The sequence below is a fragment of the Lontra canadensis genome, unplaced genomic scaffold (assembly GCF_010015895.1).
Source record: "Lontra canadensis isolate GAN:19392208 unplaced genomic scaffold, GSC_riverotter_1.0 scaffold517, whole genome shotgun sequence".
Taxonomy (NCBI): Eukaryota; Metazoa; Chordata; class Mammalia; order Carnivora; family Mustelidae; genus Lontra; species Lontra canadensis.
Window position 1 is genome coordinate 28,292 of NW_022631508.1, and position 19,986 is coordinate 48,277.

At 56.3% G+C, this 19,986-nt stretch overlaps 4 protein-coding genes across 5 annotated transcripts; 3 read left to right on the plus strand and 1 right to left on the minus strand.

The window, feature by feature from the left end:
• Positions 1–946: 946 nt before the first annotated feature.
• Positions 947–7,597, minus strand: LOC116863087 (retinoic acid receptor RXR-beta). 2 transcript variants are annotated; one of them, XM_032850589.1, is made up of 10 exons: positions 7,160–7,597; positions 6,244–6,491; positions 5,576–5,732; positions 5,034–5,213; positions 3,806–3,978; positions 3,274–3,403; positions 2,944–3,076; positions 2,737–2,828; positions 2,325–2,430; positions 947–2,230 (listed from the first exon to the last, which is right to left on the minus strand). In XM_032850589.1, the coding sequence occupies exons 1-10, from the start codon at positions 7,389–7,391 to the stop codon at positions 2,083–2,085; spliced, it is 1,599 nt and encodes a 532-aa protein (XP_032706480.1). In that variant the 5' UTR covers positions 7,392–7,597; the 3' UTR covers positions 947–2,082. The 2 variants fall into 2 exon arrangements, with proteins under 2 accessions (XP_032706480.1, XP_032706478.1); XM_032850587.1 differs by having other exon boundaries at positions 2,737–2,840.
• Positions 7,598–7,741: 144 nt separating this feature from the next.
• LOC116863088 (zinc transporter SLC39A7) lies at positions 7,742–11,349 on the plus strand. Its single transcript, XM_032850590.1, has 8 exons — positions 7,742–7,852; positions 8,166–8,580; positions 8,672–8,840; positions 9,001–9,054; positions 9,187–9,345; positions 9,484–9,624; positions 9,835–10,031; positions 10,450–11,349. The coding sequence occupies exons 2-8, from the start codon at positions 8,170–8,172 to the stop codon at positions 10,720–10,722; spliced, it is 1,404 nt and encodes a 467-aa protein (XP_032706481.1). The 5' UTR covers positions 7,742–7,852; positions 8,166–8,169; the 3' UTR covers positions 10,723–11,349.
• Positions 11,350–11,512: 163 nt separating this feature from the next.
• LOC116863089 (estradiol 17-beta-dehydrogenase 8) lies at positions 11,513–13,730 on the plus strand. The gene is made up of 9 exons (XM_032850591.1): positions 11,513–11,621; positions 11,805–12,022; positions 12,121–12,237; positions 12,349–12,441; positions 12,539–12,624; positions 12,739–12,823; positions 13,032–13,074; positions 13,273–13,347; positions 13,537–13,730. Exons 1-9 carry the CDS (start codon positions 11,576–11,578, stop codon positions 13,551–13,553), a joined length of 780 nt encoding a protein of 259 aa, XP_032706482.1. The 5' UTR covers positions 11,513–11,575; the 3' UTR covers positions 13,554–13,730.
• A 1,081-nt stretch (positions 13,731–14,811) lies between these two features.
• Positions 14,812–19,338, plus strand: LOC116863086 (E3 ubiquitin-protein ligase RING1). The gene is made up of 7 exons (XM_032850586.1): positions 14,812–15,552; positions 15,663–15,801; positions 16,564–16,724; positions 16,825–17,040; positions 17,755–18,144; positions 18,328–18,601; positions 18,900–19,338. The coding sequence occupies exons 2-7, from the start codon at positions 15,724–15,726 to the stop codon at positions 18,999–19,001; spliced, it is 1,221 nt and encodes a 406-aa protein (XP_032706477.1). The 5' UTR covers positions 14,812–15,552; positions 15,663–15,723; the 3' UTR covers positions 19,002–19,338.
• Positions 19,339–19,986: the final 648 nt, after the last annotated feature.

Here is a 19,986-nt window from a genome sequence, read left to right on the forward strand (position 1 = left end):
CGCTTCCTTTTCTAGGACTCAGGGGTCCAGTCAAAGCCCCCACCCCAACTCCCTCCCACCTGGGGGCCCAGAGACCCTTTTCAGCTGTCCTGGGAGGGACTTAGGGCACAGTGGGAGGGGAGAGGCGGGCCTGGGGGGGGGGGGTCTCTGCCTCCCCCCCCCAATCAGGTCTCCATAATTACTTCCCCTCGCCCCGCCCAGTGTAATTACAGAGCCCGGCTGGGGCGGGGGTATTTATAGACTAGGCTATAGATAGCGACTGGGAACCTGCTACCCGACGGCTGCAAGGGGCAGGGCGGGGTGGGGTGGGGCAAGTGGTTACAGGGGAGGCAGAGGGACCGGGCGTGGGGGAAGATATCGCCAGAGACTGGACAGCCCGACACACGTAGGCTAATCAGGTCCAATGAGATGAAAACGGGGGGAGGGGGGAATGGGGGGGGAACGAGGTCAGGGAGTCCGGAAGCCCAGGTGACAAGGGATCCAGCGGGGAGATGAGGGGGCCGTCGAAGCTCGTTGCAAGAGCGCAGGGAAAGAGGGTTACTCAGGGACGAGAGGCCGCCTCTGGGCGAGCAAAGCCCGAGGAGGCCAGGGCGCTCAGAGCCCGGTGAGCCCCCACGTACGGGCACGGCGCCCGGTCTGCCCGGAGCCCGCGGCGCGGCGGGAGAAGACAGGAGCGAGCCCAGGCGCCGCCGCCCGCTGGCGCTAGGAGGGCGCAAGCGAACAAGGCGCCTTTGAGAATCAGCCGCCCCCCTCTTCCTCCTCCGGCCGGCCCCGCCCCCAGGCTGGCACACCCTCTTCCCCCCTCCCCGACAAAGCGCGCCTTGTGTCCCCCACCCTGTGCCCGCCTCTCCAGCCCCAGGGAACCTCGGCGGCGGCGTCAAGGGAGCGCGCCCGAAGCTCCCGACCGGATAACCCCCTACGCGCGCGGCCAATACAGTTACCTCAGTCCAGAAAACAGCGATTTAATTTGAAAGCTATTTTATGTGTGAGTGAAAGAGAAGGGAAAGGAACCCCAGAGAGAAGAGCTGCAGGGCAAAAGTCATGCAGCCCCAGCAGGCCATCTCTGCAGGCTGACCATCCCCCCTCAATTCTCAGGCCAGGGTCTTGTGTCCCCCAGGCTACACTGTGTGTGCCCAGGTCTGCGGGAGGGCTGTGAAGGGAAGGGCCTGAGGACTACTCACCAAACCATCCCCGCCCCACCCTGCCAGCACACCCCAGGCCCCTTCCCCTAGTTAGACAAGAAACGGTGGGGGAAGGGGTTGGGAAGGCCAGTGCTTGAAGGGCCCCGGGGACAGACCATCTCAGGGCCCACCCTTTCCCAAACACCACCTCCACCACTGGCATTTCTTAGTCAACCTGGGAAAGTACAGTACTTCTTTGAGTCTAACTGCAAGTCTCTATCCTCAGAGGAAATTAAAAATAGCAGATGGGTTCCTACATCTCCACCCACCCCTTAACCACCATCACCTTTTTATTTTTCAGTCTGATTGCAGCAGGAGGTGAAGTGTGAGAGGGACTCTGGACAGGAGACAGTGACAGGGCCCCTCCCTCTTCCAGAGTAGCCCCCACCTGCCAGGCTACTGTCAAGGCTGGCAAGGCCTCAAGGAAGGCCTGTCAGAGCACTACTCCCATGTCCATCAGTTTGGGGGGCCTGCCCCCCGATATCCATCTCTGAACGAGTTCCCATTTTCTCTCTTCGCATGGGTAGCTAAGTGAGGCAAGATGAGAAGGAAGCAAGGTCCTGTGAGCAAGGCCAGTGCTTTGTGCTGGGGGAAGGAGAGATCGTTCCAGGCAGGGGGTGAGAAATCACCCCAAATCATGGCAGACCCAGACAAATTCAGAGACTCAAGGCCATTGAAGAGAGAGGTCCAGCCCTCACAAGGATCTGGGGTCCCCTCTGACTTGGGATATCACGCAAACCCCCTGGAGGGTTTATGGATCCTCTTGGAGGTCTCAGCTCTGCCCTCTACACCTCACCCCACCGAGATTCTAGGGCATGGCCCCTCCCCACCATGCCCCAAGGCCAGAGTCCCCCTTGGATGCGTACTCCTCAGGTGAGGAGCACCACATTTGGGTCTGGGCTCAGGCCAGCTGGTGGGGAGCCTCAAGCATCTCCATGAGGAAGGTGTCAATGGGGGTGTCTCCAATGAGCTTGAAGAAAAACAGATGCTCTAGACACTTAAGGCCAATGGACCTGAGGGCAGGAAGACGTAGCAGCAGCTTGGCAAACCTGAGGGAGAAGCAAGAGAAGATAGCTGGAACCACATGGGCCCTGAACACACCCTCATGGCACCCAACCCCTCACCCCCACAGCTCCTTCTCACCGTCCCTGCTGCTCAGGGTACTTCTGCTTGCAATAGGTCTCCAGTGATGCGTACACTTTCTCCCGCAGAACCTCCACCTCGCTAGGATTGGAGAGGCCCTTGGCATCTGGGATGGCAGGGAAAAGAGGGGGAAGAAGGAAGACAAATCAAGTCAGAACAAATGTGGAGATGCAGCCCACACAATGTCCCTTCTGGGCCCCACCTACTGGGCCTTTACCAGATGCCTGGCAAGGGAAGCAGGGCAAGTTATGGAATGGGGTCAAATGGGAGCGTATCAGTGGATGTGGGTTTTTCTTGGTCAGCTGGGAGATTGCCGGGTTGAGGGGAATAGCTGGTAACTTAGGAGTCTCTGGAGAAGAGGAGGCTCCAAGGTTGCCTTGGTCTTGAGAGATAGGGGTGATCCTCCTCTTACCTGGATTGAACAGAATGATTGCCCTCAGGCAGCCAAGCTCTGTCTTGTCCATCCTCATGTCACGCATTTTGGACACTAGCTCTGTCAGCACCCTGGAGAGGGACCTGCAGGTCACTCAAAGGTCACAGCTCAGCCAGCCTTGGACACGGACCAGCCTATAGCCCCACCCCCTCTACCTACAGGCCAGCCCAGCCGAGGGCCACTGACCGATCGAAGATGGCTCCCACGCCTGCAGAATGGGCAGAGTTGCGGTGCACATGAAGACCTGTGGCGAGGAGGATGCCATCTCGGACATCAATGGATCGGTGGGAGAAGGAAGCAATGAGAAGCTCATTCCAGCCTGGGTTGGGGCAGCAAGGGTCAGGAGCCAGAGATCAGACCATGGGATTCAAAGCATATCAGGGGAAGAGAAGAAGAAGTGGTGAGGTCAATGAACTTGGGCCCCTTGGTATATAAGTATGCACTGGGGTCACTGAAGGTCAGAAGGTGAAGTAGGGGTCATATGTCAAGAGCTCAGGGGGATCCAAGGTCACTGACCTGCCCGGAGCAATATGACCTGGTCATCCAGAGGCAAGGAGGAAAAGTGTGGGATCCTCTTCGCCCACTCAACAAGCGTGAATAGCTGTTTGTCAGCTGCCTGACAGATGTTAGTCACGGGGTCATTTGGCTGCGGGGGATGGGGGGTAAGAGTTATGGAAGGTCTGGAGGTACAGTGGAAGCCCCCCTTGTAAGAGGTTTCTGACATCACCTCCTTAAAGGAGTCTCCCTTCAAAACCATCTGAACCAATCCTTGTAAGTCAGGCTTCTCCTCTGGCATTCGTGAAAACAATTATGCATTTAGAACTTGCCTGTGGTTCCACCACTGGGTTGTTTTGGGATGGGGACAGAGAAAACTATCACACCCACCTCAGATGTTTGAGAGACCTTGTTTGGCAGTACTTCCAGTCCCAGGCAGTGTTGGGAGGGAGGGTTGGGAGGGGAAGGGAGAGGAGAGGGAAACAGAACCAACCTAGACTCCCACCCCCCCATCCCCCATCAGGAAAGAGACTGGATTGACCCCATCACTCACGCTGCTGCCGCTACCCCCGGTTCCCCCAGGACCCTCAACGCCCTGGTCACTCTTCTGCTCCACAGCAAGCTCTGCCTCCAGGATCCTGTCCACAGGCATCTCCTCGGGGGCTCCCCCAGCCCCCTCCCCATCCCCGTCCTTGTCCTTCCCCCGCTGACGCTCCTCCTGTACCGCTGGGGGTGGGAAGAGGAGGAAAAGAAAAAGGGAAAAGTCAATAGTCAGCGGTAAGGGGTTCTGAAATGTCCTTAGGGCCTTATCAAGGTTCTCATGGCCCTTAGGAAATATTTATAGGAACTGGGGAAGTCACTAGCAACTGGGGACCAGGGGCAGTCTGGAAGCAGGGGTTATAAAAGGGCAGATAAATAAACCAAGAAGGAGGAGGGGAAGGGACGGTAAAGGATTAGGGAGAAAGTTAACATTTAAACTGAGGACCAACTACATGCTAAAAAATATGAAAACACATTTTAATATTCCCTCAATTATTGTGAGAATCCTGTGAGCTCTTATCCCTGTTATTAAAGATGAAGATTGTAGGGCTTAGAGAAGTTAGATAGCTTGTCTAAGTTCACATAATACACAGTAAGTCATCCATCTAAATCCATGTGTGCCTGACTGCAAATCTGATGCTCTTCTGACTCAACTAAGAGGCAGTGAAAGGATCACTGGCCTGGGTCTTCAAGGATGGGTACTGATCCCCCCTTTGTTACATGACCTTAGGAAAACCAGGCCTCAGGCTCATCTAAAAGGAAGGATTTGACCAAGATACTCCAAAGTGTCTGAAAATTCCAGAATCACACTTAAGAAGATAAAGAAAAGGAAGGCAGCCCTGAGATCTTCAGTAAAGTCTATAACTTAAGAGAGTAGAGTCCCAGACTTTGGAGGAAGAACCATAGATAAGCAATCATTGTATCAAGGAGGAGCGACTATTCAGGTAACTGAAGGGGAGAGAGAGAAGCTCATCGTGGCTCAGGAAATGTTAGCCTACCCTAGCACGAGGGAGGGGAGGGGTCATAGGAGCAGGCAACAGAGGATACCCCCTTTAAGAAGGAAACTCAGGGACAAGAGCTGATGAGGAGAGAGAGAAATCAAATATCGCCCTCTAGAGGAGGAGAGAGAACAGTCCAGTCCTCCTGAGAGGTATAGTCCAGGGTTTTCTGCAGTCTCCCTTCACCTCCTCCCTCCTTTCCCACAAGGTAGCCCAGAAAGCTTGGCTGACTCAGGCCCTTACCCTCCCTCTTCATGCCGGTGGCCAGGCACTTCTGATAGCGGCAGTACTGACAGCGGTTTCGCTGGCGCTTGTCCACGGTGCAGTCCTTGTTGTCCCGGCACGAGTAGGTCAGGTCCTTACGGATGGTGCGCTTGAAGAAGCCTTTGCAGCCCTCACAGCTGTAAACCCCATAGTGTTTGCCTAGAAGGCAAGGGGAATAGCACCAACAAGGCTGCACGTAGATCCCTCACCATTAAGTCTCTTGCCAACTTCCCCCCAGCAAACTTAGCTTAAATACATTGTGTGTTTACCAAATCCAGAGACGGAGGACCCAGACATGAGGGTCCTCCTCATTGTTAACTGTTCAAAACCCTATACCAACCTCCTCTTTCCTCTGACCATCCCCCATGCCATATTTGAGCTTCAGGTCCCTTACCTATCACCAGGCTTCCCCCCACCCACCTGCTCCAGTGCAACCCCATGAGCCCCTGGGAATCCCACAGGTGATGGTAAATGTCAGACACTCTCTTTCTTCCTCTCTGGTCATCCTCTGAGCCCCATACCTGAGCTTCGGTCCCCGCAGATTGCACATAGCCGTTTGCCAGCCCCAGGGCCACCTGGAGGGGGTGGACAGTGCAGGCCCCGAACCCCTAAGACTGGTGGCTTCACATCTTCAGGCGGGCCAGACCCACCCCCAGGGAGCGACACTGTTGAGTTAATCTGGGATGGGGGGAAATAGGGAAGTCACAGGGAGACTCATTGGGAAGGAGAATCTCTCAGAGGTCATGGAAATCATCCCTTACCACCCAGGCAGGGCCCTGCATTGCACATTACAGAGGACATTATTTACACTGCAGTCTACGTGAAGGGGAACCCCTGGAGCACAACCTCAAAGACGTTAGGCATACAATTCTCCCTGAAATTATGCAATACAGGGGCCCTGAAGGGCAAGTATCTCAGGATGGCAGATGGGACAAAAAGGGCAAAAAAACCTGATAAATGAAAGGGACATCAGAATATTAAGGTTCTTTTACAGGGCTGGGGAGGAAGCATGCACTGAAAGATCAGTCACCTCAGGAAGGGCAAGGGGTCTCACAAGGACCACAGGCCTGCCAGGATTAGAGGACTGGAAGGTCAGTGGGCCATGGGGAAGTTCACACAAGGATCTGGGGTCACAAGGAAAACAAGGAAATGAAAGTGGAGAGGCAGTCAGTGAGCCATGACCTCTCACCTGGGGACTGCTGACAGGCCCGGAGAATCCTGGGGGAGCTGGAGGGGGCAGACCAGGGGACCCCATGGAAGAGCTGATGACAGGGAAAGGGGAGCCCAGTGGGGGAGGTGGCATCGGGGGCGGGGGTGGGGCCCCAGAGCCTCCAAGGGAGGAGGCTGCTGAAGGGGGTAGGGGTAGCCCAGGAGGAGAAGAGGGAGGGGCCCCCTGGGGAAGGGGATTTGGGGAGGAACTGTCTGGGCTTCGGGAGTCTGAGGGAGGGGTACACACAGGCAGAGAGACACACAGACAGAAAGACAAAAAAGAGAAAATGAGTCTTAGATCAACCAATTGGAGACTTTAATTCTCTAATCCCCCACCGCACCCCACCCCAACCCATCCCACTCATCCTCATGTCCAGAAACACCCTGTTGTCAAACAACAGTTTAACTCCGAATTGTGGTGAGAGGAGGGGGTTGACAAAAGACAGGCTAGATCACGCGAGGGAGAATTCCACGCAATGCATTTGGTCACCCCAAGTCAGACATGTCTTATGTGGGTGGGGCAGCACGTGGGGTGGAACTGACGGCCCCTCCATTCCCAGCTTGTAGCCGGACTGTACAAGGAAAAGAGGCGGAAGAGACCCCTCCTAGACGCAGGGTCTGCCATCAAGCGTCCAGAGTCCCCAAACTCAAGGACTCGTGTCCCACGCCCGGGACCTCCAGATTGCAGGGCCTCACACAGCCAAAGCTGGGAGGGCGGAAGCTCCCCCTCCCCGCCCCGCCCCGGGGGGGAGGGCGCTAAGGCCCTCGGGAGGGAGGGGACGCATGTTTACAAACAAGGGGGCGGGAGCGCCAGGGAAAGCGCGCCAGGGGACGGGGGGGAGGGGTCGCAGATAACGCGGTCACTGGTTCGCCTGTCCGTCCGCTAGGACACTCACCCCGCCCGCTGTCGCCCATCCCGTCCCGTCCAGCCTCCCCCGGCTCCGGCTCCGGGGTTTGTTGCTCTCCGGCTGCTGCCGCCGCCGCCGCCGCTGCGGGATCCAGCCAGGGCCGTCGCCGCCGCCACCGGGAGGCGACCCCACAATGCATTTCTTTTCGCACCCCCACCGGCCCACACTGCCCTGCGGCATGCCGCTCGGGTAGGAAGGGCGGGCGAGCAGCCCAAGACATGATTCTTGGCTGAGTGCAAGGATACCAAAGAGGTACCAGGGATTCCCAAGTATTGACCAGGGGACTAGCTGAGCACGAGGAAGCCCCAGAGGAAAAGACTCTGGGCTAAACCGGATCAAATTAAGCGCTTCGCTCTGCTCTGTACCAAAATGACAGCACCGACATGGCAGCCATCTTGGTATAGACGGGAAGTCTCCGCGCTAGTTCCCGCCCCCTCGTCTAGTTGGAAACGGAGGAGGCGGTCTCCTCGGCCCTGTTAGCCGGCCTCGCCCAGCCTTCCCTCAAATAACCTCCACGCCCGCGCATGCGCGCCAGAGCAGGCGGCTAGGCCGCCACCCGAGTGCCGCCATATTGGTAAAGGTATTGGGACCGAGGTGGGACGGAACTTCCTGTTCTCGCGGGAGCCAGAGGCGGGACTGCCACGTCCGAGCAAACCGGGAAAGGAGAGGATCCCGAAGCCGGTGAGAGAGAATTCCCTGCTTTACCCTACCGTCCTTTCCAGACCTTTTCCACTACCTAGTGGATCATAGAGACTAGGGCCCAGAGAGTCCGTAAAGTAGAGAATCAAAGCCTAGAGCGGTGTCCCGGGGGCCCTATATCCGGGAGGGGGGTTGAGATAAAGAGACCGAGTCTTGGGAACAATGTGGGTGGGAACAGCGGAATGTGGTAGCGGCCCCTAGAAGTGGACGGAAGGCACGAACGGAGTAAAACTGACACCTCATAGGTGTAGAGTTGAGGGTCAAGTGGAGTCACTGTCTCTGTCCCTCTGGTCAGCGTGATGGCCAGAGGCCAGGGGGCCCCCCACTGGGTGGCCGTGGGACTGCTGACCTGGGCGGCCTTAGGGCTGCTAGTGGCCGGACACGGGGGTCATGGCGACCTGCACGAAGACCTGCACGAGGACTTCCATGGCCACAGCCACAGGCGCTCACATGAGGATTTCCACCATGGACACAGTCATGCCCATGGCCATGGCCACACTCACGAGAGCATCTGGCACGGGCATACCCACGGTCACGAACATGGACATTCACATGAGGATTTGCACCATAGCCATAGCCATGGCCAATCACATGAGAGCCTCTACCACAGAGGACATGGACATGACCATGAGCACAGCCATGGAGGCCATGGGGAGTCTGGGGCTCCAGGCATCGAGCAGGACATGGACACTGTCACTCTCTGGGCCTATGTGAGTCCCCAGGGGATGGGGGAGAGAGGGGCCGGTTCTGGATTTTTGGGAAACCCCGCACCGCTTGACCCCTGACTCTTTCCCTCACCAGGCACTGGGGGCCACCGTTCTGATCTCTGCAGCTCCATTTTTTGTCCTCTTCCTTATCCCTGTGGAATCAAACTCCCCCCGGCACCGCTCTCTGCTCCAGATCTTGCTCAGTTTTGCTTCAGGTGGGCTCTTAGGAGATGCCTTTCTGCACCTCATCCCTCATGCACTGGGTAAGTTATTTTGGGCCACTATTGTAAATCTTAATATTTTATTCTTTAGGCAGAAGGGTTCTTTGCCCTTTTTTCATCTCTTACTATCCAATATTCCCCCAAAGGCATGCCACTTGGCCAGGGTATTCTCTCATTTGACATCTCCTCTCCCTTTCTCTAGAACCTCATTCTCACCACCCTCTGGAGCAGCCTGGACATGGACACTCTCACAGTGGTGAGGAAGGAGTGGATGAAGATGTGTTGGGATGTTGGGGAAGGTCTTTCCCTCCCTCTTCTCCTCCTGCACTTGGGGGAGAGGAGTCTGGAATCCACATCTCCCTTAATGTCTCAATGCCTCTGTTTCCAGGCCAGGGCCCCATTCTGTCTGTGGGACTGTGGGTCCTCAGTGGAATTGTTGCCTTTCTTGTGGTGGAGAAATTTGTGAGACATGTGAAAGGAGGACATGGACACAGTCATGGACATGCTCATGGTCACACACAGGGAAGTCATGGGCATGGAAAACAGGGTAAGTCCCTTTCCTTAAAAAGCATTTTGCCTGCCTTAGAATCCCCTTATTCTATGGCTCTTAGGTAGGAGGGAACTTCCCTTTTGAGTACATTTTTGGAGGTCTCTGTTCTCCACTTTTACCAACTCCTTCCCGCAGAGTGTCCTTCAAAGGAGAAACAGAGTTCAGAGGAAGAAGAAAAGGAAGCAGCTGGGTCTCGGAAGAGGAGAGGAGGGAGCACAGGGCTCAAAGATGGGCCAGTGAGACCTCAGAATTCTGGAGAAGAAAAAACAGGTTCAGGTGAGGGACAGAGTTATTGATAAACTTGGGCCAGGAATATTATGTTTCACGTGGAATGTGCATTGTGAGTAATGGTAGGTGTCCGGGAAACGTGAAGGGGCTGGGTGGTGAAGTGATCTCTGGAGGGAGATGTGATAATGGCTGACCAGGGCTAGAATTAGGAGTGATAGATATCTCTAATTATTTTGTCTTCCTTTCCGCTTGTACAAGACCTGCGTGTATCAGGGTACCTGAATCTGGCTGCTGACCTGGCACACAACTTCACAGATGGTCTGGCCATTGGTGCTTCATTTAGAGGAGGTCGGGGGCTTGGGATCCTAACTACAATGACCGTCCTGCTACACGAAGTGCCCCATGAAGTCGGGGACTTTGCCATCCTGGTCCAGTCTGGGTGCAGCAAAAAGCAGGTTGGTGATTTGTGCATCAGACATGATTGCCTCAAACTCTTTATCTCCTGCTCACCCACCCAGAATCCACGATCAACTCTCATTAGTTCCAAACAAGCTGTACTGTGAGGAACAACAAATCCTCCAGAAATGAGGGGGAAGAAATTCTCTCTTCAGTTGTGGTCTACAAACCATCTCAGTGGTTTATGAGGGTCTTTCACCTTGACCTGTTCACTCAGAGTCTGTCTGTAGGTAGGACCTCTTTGATATTTTAAGATTTTTCAGAAGTGTCTATTCTAGATCCTTCTCTTTTTGCCTCAGTCTTTAGTTCTCTAAGACATGCACCCTGCCCATATGTACCTATACCCCACCAAACATGACTAACTGCTGATCATCTTTAGATGCTGCTGAGTACCTTTCTGTCTTTTCTGCCCACCAGGCGATGCGTCTACAACTACTGACGGCAATAGGGGCGCTGGCAGGCACAGCCTGTGCCCTCCTAACTGAAGGAGGGGCAGTGGGCAGTGAAGTTGCTGGTGGTGCAGGTCCTGGCTGGATTCTGCCATTCACTGCAGGTGGCTTTATCTACGTAGCAACAGTGTCCGTGTTGCCTGAGCTGTTGAGGGAGGCGTCACCATTGCAGTCACTTCTGGAGGTGCTGGGGCTGCTGGGAGGAGTTGCCATGATGGTGCTGATAGCCCACCTCGAGTGAGAGGTGGGGTAAACTGTCCCCACCCCAGTCCCAAACCTCTAGCCTCTAAGTCCTCCAGGTCAGGGGTCTGTGGAGGTTGGGGGCCCTCACCAGGGACATCTGGCAAAGGAAATTGTATCCTAGAGAAGTGGTGACTTTGGCATTAGGGCCATCAGGATTTTGCAGTGTTACAGGAGCTGCAGAAGTGAGAGTGAGAAGTCAGAGGGACCATAGTGTAAGTCATGTGCTGACCATGTTGTTGGGTTTGGGGGCTAAATGGGGCCATGAAGAAGGCTGGAAAAGAGAGCGGGTGATGACAGCCTATGCCGTGTGCCCTACCCAACCTGTTTTCAGAGGACCAAGCTACTACACACAGTCTTCTTCCAAGGTCTGCCTCCCCCTCCCACCTGTTGGTGGAAGCTTCAGGGAAGACCAGAGCCCTGGACAGAGCAGGTAGCAGGAAGAGCCGGGGATGTACATCAGTTAAACATCAATCGTGTGTCCTGATTTGGGAGTGATTGAGGGGGTAGGTGGGTTGCTAATCTCCTGGCCCGATTTTTTTTTTTTCCTATTCTTTTGATATCACTGTTTGAATCAAGAGGTAGGGGTGGTGACCGGAAATAAAGTCCTCGGATCTTCCGCCCCACACGCGGTCTTTTGTCTTTTTTGGAATAAGGGCCCCTCATCTCCCCATTCCCCAGGCCCCCAAGTGGCGGCGGCTGGCCACGCCCCCGCGGTGGGAGGTCAGCCTGCGCTGGTGGCCACAGATGGCCCAACGCCGGCCTGGCTTAGATTGGCGCGTCTTTGCTCTTGCCACGCCCCCTCTGCGCTAGGATTGGCTCCGTACTGGGTGCCCGCCCACCCGCCGCCGGACATGGCGTCTAAGCTCAGGCTCCGCTCCGCGCTGGCCCTGGTCACAGGTTGAGGGGAATGCCCTCCTAGGCGGGTTGGGGTGCTTGAGTGTTGTCGGGGCGCCCCCTCCGCGTCTACAGTCGCTGTGACCTCTGGCCCCCGGCCCAAATTTTACTAACTTTGCGCCCTGTCGACCTCTGACCCCTGCCCACTCCCCTTTTCCCCCTCCCGCGTGTTCTTTCCCACCTCAGGCGCGGGTAGCGGAATCGGCCGGGCCGTCAGTGTGCGCCTGGCCAGAGAGGGGGCCACTGTGGCCGCTTGCGACCTGGACAGGGCGGCGGCCTGCGAGACGGTGTGGCTGTTGGGCGGGCAGGGGAGCGAGGAGGTGGCGCCCGGCGTTACCCACGCCGCCTTCCAGGCTGACGTGTCTGAGGCCGGGTCGGTCAGGCGCCTGCTGGAACAAGTACAGGTGAACGCGACAGGACCTCGCCCTCTTTTAAAGAGACGACGTTGCCTCCATGCCCCGGCTGTACTTGGGTTTTGGTGTGTAATCACCCCCTTCCATAGGCCTGCTTTTCTCGCCCGCCATCTGTCGTCGTGTCCTGTGCGGGGATCACCAGGGATGAGGTTCTGCTCCGCATGTCTGAGGATGACTGGGACAAAGTCATAGCTGTCAATCTCAAGGTGGCGACCTCTGAACCTGTGGCTTCTAGCTCCTCCAGCCTGGGGGAGGGAGCTGGAAGAAGACTCTCACTCCAGCTGATCCTTTCTGCCTTGTTACTCTTTCCTCACCAGGGCATCTTTCTAGTCACTCAGGCTGCAGCCCAAGCCCTGGTGTCCAGTGGTTGCCATGGGTCCATCATCAACATCAGTAGCATCGTAGGGAAGGTCAGATTGAGTTGGGATGAGGTCAGCCAACTAGCATAGAGAGGAGAGCCCCTCCTTGGGACTCTTGACTCATCTCAAATCTCTGACTCACCTATAGGTGGGGAACATGGGACAGACAAACTACGCAGCATCCAAGGCCGGAGTGATTGGGCTAACCCAGACTGCAGCTCGGGAGCTTGGACGGTTGGTCAGACATCCCTGGGGGTACAGAGGGATTTGCTGAGGTGTGTGGGAGGTCTGGGGGGCAGGTCAGTACTCAATCCTCTCCAGAGTCAGCAGCCACTCTCCCTTCCACAGACATGGGATCCGCTGTAACTCTGTCCTCCCAGGGTTCATTACAACACCCATGACACAGAAAGTGCCACAGAAAGTGCTGGACAAGGTAGGAGGCTGTGGACAGAGGGCAGAATCGTTCCAGATACCCAACATCTCTGGGCTTCAGAGAGAATCTGGGCACAGGGCCTGGCAAATAGTAGATATTTAATAAGTGTACAAGGAATGAAGACAAAAGAAAAAAGGGTCATAGACTCAGCCTACAAAAAAAAATCTGTAAAAAAAACTTTCACCCACTTACGAGTATTTTCTTACAGGTGATTGGAATAATCCCGATGGGACATATGGGGGATCCTGAGGGTGAGCACTGAATGAGGAGGAGGCCCTAGGGAAAGGGCCTGAATGAAGAGATCCCAAAATTTGTGGTATCTGAGAGGATATCATTAGGATTGGTGGTTGGAGTTTGTGTGTTGGTGGGGAAGGGTTCCGGTGGGAGGTGATGGACTTTGGGTCCATGAGAGTGAGTAGGATTCTGCCTTCTTCCCACCATTCCTGTAGATGTGGCAGATGTGGTCGCATTCTTGGCATCTGAAGACAGTGGATACATCACAGGGGCCTCAGTGGAAGTCACTGGTATGAGGCCATCATGGGGAGGGAGAGGGAAGAGTAGTGGAACCCAGATGATAAGAGAAAGCAAGTAAAGGGATTCTGGAGCCACTGAGGGAACAGCAGAAGTTCCCATAGGCATGGGACCGAAGTGGGCGCCCCCCAGCCCATTTGTCTCCACCTGTGCATCTGTCCAAATGTTTCTGCCCCTCCCAGGAGGTCTTTTCATGTAACTGCCTCACGGACCCTGGACTCTGCTTACTCCCCCACCACTCTACCCGGCCTCCTGCTGACGAGGACTCTGAGTTCCCAGGCTACAAAAGGGGTGGCAGTGTATGGCTCTGAAATGCTGAATATGGGAGGCAGGGGTGCTTGTGACCCTAATAAATTCCAAATCCTCTTCCCTGCCACCTCCGGTTCTTCTTGTGTCTAAGCCCTCAGACCCTTCCCCACCTCCCCCTCCTTTCCCTTTCCCGAAGGATTGTTCCCTTTCACTGCCTGGTCTCCCAGGGCAACCCCCGCCGCCGGGTGTGAGAGGAGAGAGTGTGTGTCACTGTGTATGCCTGACACTCAGTCTTTTTAGAGGGAGGGTGTCTCTGCCCCACCCCCTCCCACTGGTCCTGCAGCACCAATCCCCTCCCCACAGTTCCTCGGGTCCTTATGGTCCCCAAGGGTGATTTGTTCATGGCCCATCCTGGTGTCCAGTCTGGCCTTGGGAGGGGTCTTGGAACAGGTGGCCCTCCCCCACCCCTCTCCTTTCTCTGAGTCCCCCCTCCCCTTTCTCTCCACCTTACAATAGCTGCAGCCGGCCTGGGGTCGGGTGGGGGGGATTAGGGGAGGGGGCCAGGATTAGGGGAATGGACCAGCCGATGAAAGGGGCTGGAGGAGAGCAGAAGGGAGGGGGCTGGGAGGAGGAGGAGGAAGGGGAGGGGGTCTGCGCTAATCGACTCTGGAGCCCACATAAGGACTGGCCACGGACTGAAGGAGAGGACAGGGAAGTAGGGGGGAACTGGGGGAGGGGGCGAGGGGACCCACTGTTGCCTTGTCCCAGAAACAGGCTACCCCCCTGGCAGCTGCAGCCCAAGTCCGGGAACCCCAGCTCAGGCTGAAGGAGACAGGACGCCCACCACGGTCTCTTTCCACCACCCGCACCCCCCCTCCCGCCCCGTATCTCATCCCCTGCCCTCAATGGGGATCGCTCTGCCCCTTCCTCTTCTCTTTCCTCCCCGTCCCCTTCCTTTACTGCAAAGTCCTGGAGGAGGCTCCTGCCCGCTTCCCACTCCAGACATTCTACCCCTTGTGCCCCCACCCACACGCGCACACCCCCTCCCCTATAGGGGCCCCATCTTGTGTCTGTGTCCCTGCTTCCGCGTGGTGTCTCCGTTCCCCCGTTCCTCCCGTGCTCCTCCCTCCCCCGCCCCGGGCCGCGGCTCTTGATTGTCCAAACGCAATTCTCGAGTCTCTGGCTCTGGCCGAGAGTTGAGTCTGGACGTCCCGAGCCGCCGCCCCCAAACCTCGAGGGGAGAGCGGGTCGGAGGGTCTAGGGAGAGCCAAAGCGGAGGGTGGAGCAAGTCCCCAGGGTGGTAAGGGGAATCCCGGGTTCATCCGGATTTAGTTGCATTCACAGGACTGGAGGACTGAAGCGGCCAAGGATCCTTTGCAGCCTTCCCCCCTACCCTCCCGGGAATGCCGGGCTGGGGTTACAGAGAAGTGGGGAGGGGGGCAGCTGTTCCCCAGAGCCGCTAGGGGACGCGGAGTGGGGGAGGTGGCCCCTTTTCCAACCTTCTGTCCCCTCCCGGGGTTCAAGAGATCCCAGGCCCCGCCCTCCGGAGCGGATGCCTCGGGTGGGGACCTCGGGAAGAGAATGGTGGCTAAGGTTGGCAGCACGACGGTGCCGGCCGGGCTACTGAGACCGGGGTCCCCACGTAACTCGGGACTCCGGGGACGCCGGCTCTATACGCGAAGCGGGCGTGTCCCGAGGGCGGGGTGCCTGGGCGCCCACGTCGCGTCCCACCCGAGCCCCGAGTGGCGGTGACGTCTCTGCTGACGGGGGTGGGGGGTGTAGTTGAGGGACAGGCGGAAGTGACGTAGGGCCCCAGCGCCCGGGCCATGGCGGCGGCGGCGGCGGGAGCTGCTGTCTGAGCCGCGGCTGCGGACCGAGGGATTTGGGGCTGGGAGCCCGGGCCCTGGGAGAGGCGCTGCGGCAACCGGGGCGCGGACGGCTGGAGCCGGGTGAGGGGCAGAGCGGCGCGGGGCGGAGGGGGGTGGGGGGAGTCACCGGAGGGGCGGGGTCTGCGCGAGGGCGGCCCCCCTAACACTCCTTCCCCCTTCCCCCCCCCCAGCCTACCTCTCCTCCTCCTCCACCGCGGCGGAGCCCTAGTGGGGGGTCTGTGCCCGGTCACCATGACGACGCCGGCGAATGCCCAGAATGCCAGCAAAACGTGGGAACTGAGTCTGTATGAGCTCCACCGGACCCCGCAGGTGACAGGGACTCTCCCTTCACAGCTTACTCCCTTTCCCAAACCTTTGAATCCACAGACCCCATCCCGCAGCCTCTTTTCCGTTTCCCTGCCCCATGTCACAGACCCCCTTGGTCCTATCTTTGAATCATCTTAATCTTTTCCAAGCACTTCACGTTTACCTCATTTAATGCTCACATCGGCTAGTGCCACAGACATAAAGCACGTATGACTTCCTTCATCTGAAAGATAGTAAACAGACAGAAATTACCTTCACTGTTCCTCAGCTCCATGTCATAAGTCAGTGCCTGTAAGAATCACCCCCCAAGTTTATTAAAAATGGAGCCTCTCGGCTGTCCCCCACCGACCAACGTTCTGATACAGTAATGAGATGAGGCCCCAGAATCTGCGTTTTAAGCACTTACCCTGGGGGATTCTGATATAGGTTGAACCTGGACCCACTTTAAGAAATTCTGTAGAAAAAGCCCTCCCCAAATTCCAAATCTGTGCCACCCCCACCCCCACATCTCTCGCCAAACCTCCGATCCTTCTGTTGCGAAGCTCCTACTTTTAGTTCATGGACACTAATCCTTTCTGTTTTCCATTCTCTCCAAGTCAAAGCTCCTCTCTCTCAGAATTACCATCTTCCTCAAGTGGCCAACATGGGGTACCCAGATTCTGCTATTTCACTGTATTTCTCAAAATTCCCATTCCATGGACCACTTACTTCTAAAACCCCTTTCCCCCCCAACCCACCATCGTTTCCACTCACTGATGCCTCCAGGAAGCCATCATGGATGGCACAGAGATTGCGGTTTCCCCTCGGTCACTGCATTCAGAACTCATGTGCCCCATCTGCCTGGACATGCTGAAGAATACAATGACCACCAAGGAGTGCCTCCACCGATTCTGCTCAGACTGTATCGTCACGGCCCTTCGGAGCGGGTAACAGGAGGGATGTGTTTGAGATGGGATGAAGGGTACAGAGTTGGGGCCTCAATGCCCCCGCAGCTGACTGTTCAGAGCCTCCTCTCTCCCATGCCAGGAACAAGGAGTGCCCTACCTGCCGCAAGAAGCTGGTATCCAAGCGGTCTCTGCGGCCGGACCCCAACTTTGATGCCCTGATCTCTAAGATCTACCCCAGCCGGGAGGAATACGAGGCCCACCAAGACCGGGTGCTCATCCGCCTCAGCCGCCTGCACAACCAGCAGGCACTGAGCTCCAGCATCGAGGAGGGGCTGCGCATGCAGGCCATGCACAGGTTCGGGCCGGGAGAAAAGCAGTAGCAGGGCTGGTGGGACAGATGCGTGGGTCAGACTCCTGGTGCTTTCTTTGCTGCCTGCCAGTTTCTAAGCCTTAGCATCCTAATAGCTAGCCCCAGCATGATTGTCAAAGCTTGGAAGTCAGGGGCGTAAATTGCAGCTTCTTAGTAGCTGGCACTGCTATCCTTAAGAAGAAAACAGCTCACCCTCTAACTTTTTAGAAGTTAGAGCAGTGGAGTGATTTCGAGCATAGACTCTGGATTCACACTGCTGGGAATTAAATGACCTTCTAGGCCAGCATTGCTCAGTCTTCAGTAAGAATCCAGATTACCCAAGGGTCTTGTTAAAAATGCAAATTCTAATTCAGTGGGTCTGGAGTTGGGCCTGAAATTCCACATTTCTACAAACCTGTGCTTCTGATTCTTGGGAGTCCATGAGGAGAGTCAAGGGGCTATGATCGCAGACAAGTTATTTAACCTCTCTAAGCCTCCGTTTCCTCAACTATAAAGAGAATATAATTCCTTGCTTCTAGGATTTGTACTGTGTGGGCGATCAGTGCAAAATACTTAGCAGTGTGCTTAAGCATATAGTTAGTATTTCATAAATATTAGGTGTCATCAGTAATATTTCCCTGATCTCTTGTTCTCTCGTAAGTTTAAAGTCTAAACCCCTTATCCTTGGTGCTTTCTAACTTCAACCACTTGCTTCTACAGGGCCCAGCGTGTGAGACGGCCGATGCCCGGGTCAGATCAGACCACCACGATGAGTGGGGGGGAAGGAGAGCCTGGGGAGGGAGAGGGGGATGGAGAGGATGTGAGCTCAGACTCCGCCCCTGACTCTGCCCCAGGCCCTGCTCCCAAGCGACCCCGTGGTGGGGGCGCAGGGGGGAGCAGTGTAGGGACAGGGGGAGGTGGCACTGGTGGGGTTGGTGGGGGTGCCGGTTCTGAAGACTCTGGTGACCGGGGAGGGACCTTAGGAGGGGGCACCCTAGGCCCCCCAAGCCCTCCTGGGGCCCCCAGTCCCCCGGAGCCAGGTGGAGAAATTGAGCTCGTGTTCCGGCCCCACCCCCTGCTCGTGGAGAAGGGAGAATACTGCCAGACTAGGTGAGAGCCCTGTCTTTCCCCTGACCTCTGAGAAACCAGAGATCACATAGACTTCCATCAGAAGTGGGCTTCACCCAAACCCAGCAAGAAACCCTAACCCAGAGGCCCTGTTGGAAAGTTCCCTACTTCCCTTGTCCATTTAAGGTTTTCTGTGCCCTAAACCTACCCTCTTTCCCACTTCAGGTATGTGAAGACAACTGGGAATGCCACAGTGGACCATCTTTCCAAGTACTTGGCCCTGCGCATTGCCCTAGAGCGGAGGCAGCAGCAAGAGGCTGGGGAGCCAGGAGGGCCTGGAGGGGGCGCCTCTGATGCCGGGGGACCTGATGGGGGTGGTGGAGAGGGTGGGGGTGCCGGAGGTGGTGACGGCCCTGAGGAGCCTGCCTTGCCCAGTCTGGAAGGTGTCAGCGAAAAGCAGTACACCATCTACATCGCCCCTGGGGGCGGAGCCTTCACGGTGAGAGCCTCTGAGGGCAGTACTGTAAGAGGGAGTGCTGGGGAGGGTGGTCTGGGGCCACACAGAACCATGGATCCCGACCTTCTAACTGGCCCACCCTCCTCTCCCTGGACATCTCCCATCTGTGTCTCCTCCCCCATCACTCCCTGTGCCCCTGCTTTGCCTTGCCCCAGCTCTTTTATTACTCTTTTTTCTTTCTTCCTCCCTAGGTAACTTCCTACCTTATTCATATCCTTTACCACCTTCTCCAATTTTCTTTTTTCTTACCCTGCTTCTCTCTCTTCCACCCTCTCTGTAGACACTGAATGGCTCCCTGACCCTGGAACTGGTGAATGAGAAGTTCTGGAAGGTGTCCCGGCCACTGGAGCTCTGCTATGCCCCCACCAAGGATCCAAAGTGACCCCATAAGGGGACAGCCAGAGGATGGGGACCATGGGGTGTCCCTATGTCCTGGCCCACCACCCCCAGCTTCTTTGTCCCCCAGTGCCCCCCCCCACCCGGCCAGCCAGCAAGAGGACACAAATGAGGACAAGTGGCTTTTATACAAAGTATCTATATCAGATTCTTCTATATTGTACAGAGCGGGGCATGTACCCCCATCTACTGCCTTTTCTATTGCTTCCCCCCCCCACCCCCTGCAGCCTCCCATCTACACAAGTTGTTGGGGAAGGTGAAGAACCTTCCCCTTCATGCCCTCCTACCAACAACAACAAATTTGCTTCTTCTCCTCTTTGAAACCTGCAGTTCTGTGTCTCTGTTCATCAGGGGTGTACTAGAAGGGGAAAACCAAACCAAAACAAAAAGACTGGGGAGACAAGCCTGGAAATCATGTGGAAATCAGCCTTGGAAATGGGGAGGAAATGCCAACAGTTAATCACGGTGTGTAAATCCCAATTTTCTGAACCCCAAGTCAACAGATATGTATGAAAATAGTGGGGCACAGTCTGTGAAGCTGGAAGAGACAGGGTGAAGAGCTGAGCAGCGTCTCAAGTCAGATCTCACACCTGACCCCTAAAAGCTGGATCACGCAGCCTGGAATCCAGGGTTTCAATACCAAGGGGAATGTAGGAAAGTGACTCGAGAGTAAGGCACGTTTGTAGCCGCCAATGGGACCGTGATGTTCGGAAGCAGAGTAATTCCTCATCACTGCAAGAAGCTGGTGTCTATAGCTGGAAAGACAGGAGGGAGGGGTCGTGGAGAGGGCTGTGAGGACCTCCCTGCTGGACATCCCGACCGCCTCCCAAAGAAGGCGGCCAGGGCCAGGGACTACAGTTCCCAGGAGCGCGCAAGCCAGTGCCCGCCGAGCCGTGGGCTGAGTGGAGGGAGGGCCGCAGGGGAGGTGTAGTTCTGTTCCTGCCCGGGCTGCGGCCAAGAGCAGAGCGGTG

Coding starts and splice junctions, on each gene's coding strand:
- LOC116863087 (XM_032850587.1), bottom strand. CDS start 7,391: ATGTCTTGGGCTGCTCGCCCGCCCTTCCTACCCGAGCGGCATGCCGCA. Junction 6,492..7,159: donor GATGGGCGACAGCGGGCGGG/GTGAGTGTCCTA, acceptor CCCCTCCCTCAG/ACTCCCGAAGCCCAGACAGT. Junction 3,979..5,033: donor CACCGGCATGAAGAGGGAGG/GTAAGGGCCTGA, acceptor TCCCACCCCCAG/CGGTACAGGAGGAGCGTCAG.
- LOC116863088 (XM_032850590.1), top strand. CDS start 8,170: ATGGCCAGAGGCCAGGGGGCCCCCCACTGGGTGGCCGTGGGACTGCTG. Junction 8,581..8,671: donor CTGTCACTCTCTGGGCCTAT/GTGAGTCCCCAG, acceptor TTCCCTCACCAG/GCACTGGGGGCCACCGTTCT. Junction 8,841..9,000: donor CCTCATCCCTCATGCACTGG/GTAAGTTATTTT, acceptor CCCTTTCTCTAG/AACCTCATTCTCACCACCCT.
- LOC116863089 (XM_032850591.1), top strand. CDS start 11,576: ATGGCGTCTAAGCTCAGGCTCCGCTCCGCGCTGGCCCTGGTCACAG. Junction 12,023..12,120: donor GCCTGCTGGAACAAGTACAG/GTGAACGCGACA, acceptor CCCCTTCCATAG/GCCTGCTTTTCTCGCCCGCC. Junction 12,625..12,738: donor GCAGCTCGGGAGCTTGGACG/GTTGGTCAGACA, acceptor TCCCTTCCACAG/ACATGGGATCCGCTGTAACT.
- LOC116863086 (XM_032850586.1), top strand. CDS start 15,724: ATGACGACGCCGGCGAATGCCCAGAATGCCAGCAAAACGTGGGAACTG. Junction 16,725..16,824: donor GTCACGGCCCTTCGGAGCGG/GTAACAGGAGGG, acceptor CTCCCATGCCAG/GAACAAGGAGTGCCCTACCT. Junction 18,602..18,899: donor CTGGGGGCGGAGCCTTCACG/GTGAGAGCCTCT, acceptor CCCTCTCTGTAG/ACACTGAATGGCTCCCTGAC.